The sequence below is a fragment of the Natator depressus genome, chromosome 2, assembly GCF_965152275.1.
Source record: "Natator depressus isolate rNatDep1 chromosome 2, rNatDep2.hap1, whole genome shotgun sequence".
NCBI classification, from domain to species: Eukaryota; Metazoa; Chordata; order Testudines; family Cheloniidae; genus Natator; species Natator depressus.
This window is the reverse complement of record NC_134235.1, coordinates 163,882,082-163,890,380: the sequence shown is the minus strand read 5'-3', so window position 1 is coordinate 163,890,380 and position 8,299 is coordinate 163,882,082. Positions and strand designations below refer to the sequence as shown.

The 8,299-nt window shown below is 44.2% G+C and overlaps 1 protein-coding gene across 1 annotated transcript in view; it reads left to right on the top strand.

Moving 5' to 3' along the window:
• The first annotated feature begins 661 nt into the window (after positions 1 to 661).
• Positions 662 to 8,299, top strand: part of ABCA13 (ATP binding cassette subfamily A member 13) — a 291,776-nt gene continuing 284,138 nt past the window's right edge. The window contains exon 1 of the mRNA XM_074945249.1: positions 662 to 736. Coding sequence (XP_074801350.1) covers positions 668 to 736 — 69 coding nt within the window. The 5' untranslated portion in view covers positions 662 to 667. The remainder of the gene's footprint in view (positions 737 to 8,299) is intronic.

The following is an 8,299-nucleotide window of genomic DNA, read 5'->3' as shown; positions in this document are numbered from 1 at the left end:
AACACCCCTCCCCCCAGCATGCACACACACACACACACGCGTGTGCACACACACACACACACACACAAAACCGTTCTTTGTTCAGTTGAAATAGCAATAACTGCAAAGCCCAGGAGCGTTGGGGGTGGGTGAGACACACGGCCAGAGCTGGGGGTCAGTGCCCAAAGCCCCGTAGCCAGAACTGGGTGCTGGAAACCAGGGTTGGAGGCCAAAGCTCCAGAGCTAGGGGCCAGAGCCTGAAGCCCCAAGCCGGGAAATAGAGACCAAACCATTGTGGCCAGAGCCTGGGGTGGAAAAGTAACCTAGCTATGAAAATGGAAACGAGACTTAAATATCTAATGTTAAATGTATGCTGTTTATTGTAATGGCTTGCAGTTATGTCTGTTTCTCGAAAGGAAAAGCAAGTGCATACTAAAACACCCTGAAGGCATTTATATAAAAGCATCCACTTGCTGTTCATCACATGGAGCAGCAAGTAGAAAGATGAGATTCCTTGGTGAATACAGAACAAAAGGCAGAAACATAATCTAATCTTTTCTTCCTAAACAGACACACCTCTCGCACCTTTTCCTGGTGCTGGAATTAACTAGTCCCTGGTCAGGTGACTAAGAGTTAAAGGTCTTTAAATACCCACTCTTTAAGTGGCTGGGGAAAAAGACACAGCAATATGGGGCGTTCTGTTCACCAGTTCAAGGCGCTGTTCTGGAAGAACTGGCTCTGCCGGCTGAGACAACCGGTAAGTTTTGGCAAATGCTTAACACAGGGATTTTTTTTCTCCCCTGCATTTCTGTGGAAGCGAGTGTGTCTGTTCTTTCGACTCTTGCCTTAGAGAATAATAAGGATCAGCTGGCTGCAAACGCTTCATGTTCTGCCTCTGAGCTCCTGATTTAAAAGAAGAGTAGAGCAGAACCTTGCATTTTAACACTGAAAGAGCTGAAAAATCAACACTTTCCAGTGTGCAAATTCTAAAGGAAAGCGCTTAGATGCTTTTGAGGAGACACAGAGAAGCCACGTTGGATCATTGGGTAGTACTGGTGCTTGTGACACTCCTGGGATGAAAATCACTTGTCCTTCAGTTTCAGTGAGAGAACACTGTTGTAACTGAGATCAGAATGTAGCCTACAAAGGGTTTAAAACAAGATATCGGGCAGCAGAGTGCAAATATTAGCTAGAAATATTTTTCCTCCTTTTCCTCTCAATAAGCTCTGGTTCATCTGATTAAACTAAAACAAGCAGAGAAAGCTGGCCGTTATCTTGAAAAGATAGAGAAAATCAAAATAATGCTCAGTTGAAGAGAGGAAAGGCTCTTCTTTGCCCACCATGACTAACATGCGGTTGTCATTTTTCAAAGGTGGTAGAAGAAGGACTCTTCCGCTGATGTTAGAATTGTGTATTAAAAAATAGTGTCACTTTAGTTGATGGTTTGTCATTGTTTCCCTTGTCAGTGCTGATTCGGGGATTCACAATGATGCATGCTGGCTGTTTTAAATAGGATTAGGCTGATAATTAAGTCAACATACTGGTTTTCATCAGAAAATTTTAATGTAAATCTGATCAGCAATCAGCAGTCCCCTTAAAAATCTTGGGATTTCAACAGATTTTTTTTTTTTTATGTGAAGGAACTTTCAACCTTATGGATAATTTCTTCCTCAACTTGCTCTCTTCCCCAAATTTTGTGACTCTGTTCTGGGTCTCCCGACTTTAACCACTGCCTCCTTCAGTAGCTTTTCATCCTACCAACTTCCCCTCCTTGGTATACTGCCCTCTGCTCATTCCCCTCATCTCACTTCCTTAAACACTTTCTACACGTGATTTCATCCACCTCAGTGATTTCAGCTAATATTTTTATGCAGATAACTCTTAAAACTACCTCTATATCGCTGACTTCTTCAGTTTTGCTTTTCAGATGCTATCTGGTAATCCGGTAGCAGTCCTCAATGGGCCAAATTCATTTTGGGTATAGCTCCACTAAAGTTACGACAATTATACCATGGCTTGATTTGTCAGATAGGTCCAAACCAGAATGTCTCAATTTTCTTTCCAAGCTTTCTTCTCTGACTAAAGGGATTTATCACTCATGATTTCTCATCTCCCAACATCACTACCACATCAGATATTTCCATACCATGGTTATGAGCACAGTATAAAAACAGATGTAATTGGGTGTTATCTTCAACTTCTTTCTCTTCTTTTCCCTCATGTCCAGAATCTCCTAAATCTTGTAGTGTCTTCCTCCATAATATTATTAATATTCATCCTTTCTACTGAGCTGCTTGTCTTTGTCTTCATCATTGTTCCATACGTGCTGTGACATGATTATTTTTTGATGCAACATGATCATGTCCCCATGCCATATTTTGATGACATAAAATCACGATGTGAAAGAAACTCTCAAAAAGAGCAACCCTTGCATGCCGTTCATTGATCACTATCAAATCCAGGAGTAGTGTTTGGTTGTGTACCATGCAGGTCTTTCACATATTTAAATACACACAACAGGGTTTATCCAGGCACAGAAGGTAAAGTAGATATTTTACTTAGCTACCTCAGAGGAGAGTTGTAACGGTCAGTTTATTAATGTATGTAATAATTCTATTCCATATAGATCCTTATACCACACTCATTACAATAGTATCTGAGATCCTCAAATGGAAAACCTTAGGAAAATGCAAATAAGAAATTAGCATTCCAACTCATACTGATTATTAGAATAATTGTTTTTTAGAATTATCAGTAGTTTCATGTTACTTTTAAGTCTTCGAGTGCCAGTAGAGTTCCTGGGTTGGCAGACAGCAGTTGTAAAAATACTACAAATATATCGTATGACTACCAGCTTCCATGCCATACTGTGAAATAATCAGACATTCAGACAAAATATGAACAATCTCGTTTCATTGAGAGTTCAGTATAAATTAGACACTAAAATACTAGTCCTTTGCATTCTACTAGGGGGTCTATCATATTTCCTGTGCAAAAAACAATTGGTTTGGGGATATTTAATCTCTTTAGACCCCTCTTACTATGGCTTATAGTCAAAGAGAGGTCTGTTAAATTTCTGCCCCTGTTTTTCATGCTCTTGCATTTGCTTGTTATTTATCTTGGGTTCAAAGGACTTAGTGCAGGGGCTCTCCATGCACGTTTATGAGTATGTGAATTCTCTCTCTGGGGGATGGGACATACAGATCCAGTGCAGCCGCTATTACAGCTCATAGGCTTCAATAGAATCTGGTCTCTTGGCACTCTCCCCATATATGGTTTTAGGCCAGTGGATTGATAAAGTCATGTATCCACTAACCCTATGACCTCCTATCCCCTCACTCAAATCCAGCGTTTAAAGTGTGACAGATCGAAAGGAGTCGCAGAACCACAAATAAAATTTCTGCCACTCCAGCGGGGTCACTGAGGTGGGCACATCACAGCCCTGCCTGGAGAAAACCCCTTCTGATCTGGAGCTTTCCCAACTTCCCGGGGCAGAGCAACCACTCAGAGCTGCTTCAGGATGCAGGCAGAGCTCTTCACGCCCATACCTGCTCAGGAGCGGAAGCTGTTCTCACAGGAGCAGAAGTGGGAGGAGGGAGCAGAATGAACCCAGCAGCTCAGGGCAGCTCTGTTCCTTCCTTCCCTTCCCGAGACACCTGGCCTGGAAAGACAGAGGTGAACCCTTCTGCAGCATCTCCCCCACAGGTCTGGGAGAGGGAACCCCAGGAGCTGCAGAAAGAATTACCATGGATCACTGCTCGGCACAGTGTATGGGGGGGGGGGGTTGTGCAGTCCTCCTGCTGTCCTCTCTGCATTCTCTGTCCCATACACTAAGGGTACCGTGATACAATAAGCCCTACTACAGCATAGCTTCAGCCCTGCAGTTATGCCACTGTAGTGCTATAGCAGGGGTGGGCAAACTTTTTGGCCCGAGAGCCACATTGGGGTTGCAAAACTGTATGGAGGGCCGGGTAGCAAAGGCTGTGCCTCCCCAAACAGGATGGCCCCAGCCCCCTATCTGCCCCCTCCCACTTCCCACCCCCCTCAGAACCCCTGACCCATCTAACCCCCCCTGCTCCTTGTCCCCTAAACACCCCCTCCCGGGACCCCCGGCCCCTAACTGCCCCCTGGGACACCACCCCCTATCCAGCTCCCCTGCTCCTAGTCCCCTGACTGCCCCGACCCCTATCCACACCCCCGCCCCCTGACAGGCCCCCTGGGACACCCACGCTTATCCAACCCACCGTGTCCCCTGACCGCCCCCCTCGTCCCAAACCTCCACCTCATCCAACCTCCCCCCTGTCCCCTGACTGCCCCCCGGGACTCCTTGCCCCTTATCCAAACCCCCCGGCCCTGGCCCCCTTACCGTGCTGCTCAGAGCAGCATGTCTGGCAGCTGCGCTTCCTGGCCAGAGCTAGACACACAGCTGCACTGCCTGGCAGGAGTGCACAGCTCCACCACCCAGAGCGCTGGTGGTGTGGTGGCGTGGCTGCAGGGGAGGGGGGACAGCAGGGAAGGGGCCGGGGATAGCCTCCCCGGCCAGGAGCTCAAGGGCAGGGCAAGATGGTCCCGCGGGCCGGATGTGGCCCGTGGGCCATAGTTTGCCCACCTCTGTGCTATAGTATAGACACTTGCTACAGGAATGTAAGGAATTTTGTATCAATGTAAATCTCCCTCCCTTGAGAGGCAGTAGATAGGCCCATTGACCAAGCGGTGTCTACATAGGGGCTTAGGTCTGTATGATTTTAGGGGCTTAGGTCAGTGTGATTTCTTCTCACCGCTGAGCAATGTTCACCTAAATTGACCTAAGTTTTAGGTGTAGACCAGGCCTGAGACTGTGGCAATTTCTGCATGTGTAGGGCATGCCACACCCACAAATAGGGACAGAATTTGGTTCAAAATATGTGAATCACTGAATCCCGTTGAGCCTAGACTTCAGTGAGCCGAGACTCTCATTTTCCCCGTCATAAGCCATGTTTGCTGAAGAGTCTTGTAATAGAATACAGCTCAAAAATGGGTTTGTGCAGCCCTGTATTTTAGCCTGGATGTATTCAAAATACATATGGTGGCTCCCCATTAGGAAACTTTAAATATTTTGAAAATCTAAAGACAGCAAGTCTCACCAAAATACATCAGCTTAAAATTTGGTTTGGTTTGGAAAGGAGTTGCAAGTGATGCCAGCTTGTTCAGGAACCCTGGGTGGAAATCCTGAGGGCTACTGAAGTCAATGTCAGTGTCCCTAGCCTCTGTTTACAAGAGGCTGGGAATGGGTGACGGGATGGATCACTTGATGATTACCTGCTCTGTTCATTCCCTCTGGGGCACCTGGCATTGGCCACTGTTGGAAGACAGGATACTGGGCTAGATGGACCTTTGGTCTGACCCAGGATGGTGGTTCTTATGTTCAATGGGAGTTTTACTATTGATGTCAGGAGGGCCAGGATTTTTCCCCCGTCCCCGCAAAAGCTCAGCTTTTTATATATTTTAGTAATTTTAGTAGTACCCATTACTTTGACAGAGAGGACTTTAATTGCAAAGAATAAGAAATATTTGTAAAATATTATTGCCAATATGAAAGACTAAGAAATAGCCAAAATCAGTTAATTAAATGAAATAAATGAGCTGTCTTGGCCCCCATTAACTTCCATGGGCTTTGGATCAGGCGATGTATCGCACCACAAAGGAATTGAGAGCTAGGTTTTGATGGGCTACCAGAAAGAACGAATTCCAGAGGTTAAGAGCCTCCAGCTAAGAAAGCCCTGCCACTTCTCAGCTATCCTAAATGGATTACTGTGGCATTTAATACAGCACATTTTCAATACGTGGTATACGCTAATAAAAAGATGATTGGAGGAAGGGAGCACCAGTATTTTGCACCTTTTTTATCTATCTGGGTAAACTAATGTTAAACTTTGGGATTAAAAGCCTCCCTAAGTGTGGCATTTAAGAATTAACAGCATTTGGAATTGCTGGGAAATGTGGTTCTTCCTTGTTTTTGTCAAAGGACAATTTAACATAATATAATTCATGGCTTTCTATTGTTGCAAAGGAATAGAATTGCTCTGTATAATTTCCTTAAAACCATTACTATAAAGGACAAGGGCGGCTCACAGTATTAATGATATGCTATACCTCAGTTTTAGTAATAGAATATTGTGATTTTTAAGGTCACTTATGTTCTCCCCCAATGGGTTTCAATCACATTTGTTCCTTCCCTTCACAGTGGCCTTTATGATGATGATAAGATCTTAATTCTATCCATTGTGCCCTCTAATGCAAACACATATTTCTCACCAAAGCATTTAATCCCCTGTGGTTTCCACTTGAATTTTCATCCTTGTGGGTGGAATCCTGGCCCCATTGAAGTCAATGGCAAAATTCCAGTTGACTTCTATGGGCCAGGATTTCACTCCATATAATGAAATGTACACACAGAACCAGATCCTTGGGACTGGCCCTTATGGGCTTAATGCAACTTGGGTACAAGTGGGCATGAAGATTAGTTTTAACCACTTTCACACCTCCCAAATCCAGTGGCTTCTGAGGGCTAGCCTGGTCCTCAGGCATAACTTCGAGTCTCAGGACTGCTCCAAGTTGTAATGTTAAACACCATGCATCCTATGGTGGGGGCTGAAAGATAGAGTTCCCTGGAATTGGCTACAGCAGCTCCATACTATCTAGGTATTCCTTTATACCGATTTTTTGCCTGATGTATGTCACTGGAACAACACAAAGGATGCCTAACTGGGCTGAGACTCTGGTGCACAGGGCTCACTGCCATGAGTTCAATTTGGTGCAGTTGACTTTATAGCTACCAAACCCAATGGGCTTTTTAATTATTTATGTACATATGTAGCACAAATTGTGACAAGACAAGAAGACAGAGAGTCACTGCACCTAGGAGCTGATTGTCTAAAGATGGATCAGGGTGAGCCAGAGGATAGGGAAACTGGACTAGGAGTTAGGGACTTGAATTATTTTCCTGGCTCTCCCACAGACTCCCGGTGTGATCTTGGTCAAGCTGCTTAATCCTAGTTGTGCCCTGGTTTTCCCACCTATAAAATGGGGCTAATAATAATGAATACCCCCTTTGGGAAACCTCTTTGGGATGTATGGCTAAAAACACGATGTAAATGCCAAGTATTATTTTTAATTATTGTAATTATGAATTACATGAATAGCTAAAAAAAGAAGAAATAATAGATGAGTGTACAGGTATTTTGGAAGTCCACAATGAACAGTGATTTTTAATATAGTAGAGCCATCCAACATTGGAGCCCCATCATACTAAGTGCGGTGCATACATATAGTAAGAGCTAGTCCCTGCCTCAAAGACTTTACAATCTAAATGGACAAAAAATGGGTGGGAGATAGGAAGTAGCATTATCCCATTTTACAGATGACAAACTGTGACAGAGAAAGAAACTTGTCCAAAGTCATATAGGAATCCTATGGCAGAGATGGGAACCAATCCCAAATCTCCTGACTCCCAGTCCAGTGCCTTAACCATCAAGCCATCCTATTAACATCCTAATTTTATGTGTGATGGGGACACCTCTGGATGTGTCCTTTAAAGAAACACATTAGAAGAAAATAGTCCATTCACTTTCCACCTATGGAATGATCTCTGGTGATTTGCTGCCTTCTCATGGCATGCCAGATTTCTAGCTAGATTTTTCCAGTCCTTTGTTCCTGTAGAACCCAATGTGGCTGGAACATTAGACTTGAAGGGTTTGCAACAAAAACAGTATGCAGCATTCTGGGGTTTTGAGTACATAAGCCATGGCCTCTCCACTTTGTCACCATTGGGGATTTCACACCAGTAATGTCTTGGATGGAAACTTCTATTTTCATTGTCTTTGGGGAACATAAAGTTTTTCACTTGCTGTGGCCCATACAGTACAAGGAAGACCCTCAGGCTACTGCTCAAGTGGGTCCACAGTCCTGGATCATCTAGATTTAAGGAACTAAACTCAGCAGCAGCTGTTTCTTGCACCTCCACCACACTCTTCTCTGATCTACACTTTTCTTCAGGAATGTGCATGGTTACATCCATTTGAGATGGAGATATGGATGCTGCAGTAGCTGCCACGTCACCTGCACTCTGATTAACTGGATAATCAGGCATCTCCTCACCATTCTCATCCTCACTGGGGCCGGAAGGCTCACCATAAATATTTGTGTCTATTTGTGAGAGCTCCTTTCTGCTTAGATAGAAAAGCTTCCTTTTTCTTTCTTTCTTTCTTTCTTTCTTTCTTTCTTTCTTTCTTTCTTTCTTTCTTTCTTTCTTTCTTTCTTTCTTTCTTTCTTCTGAATGCTG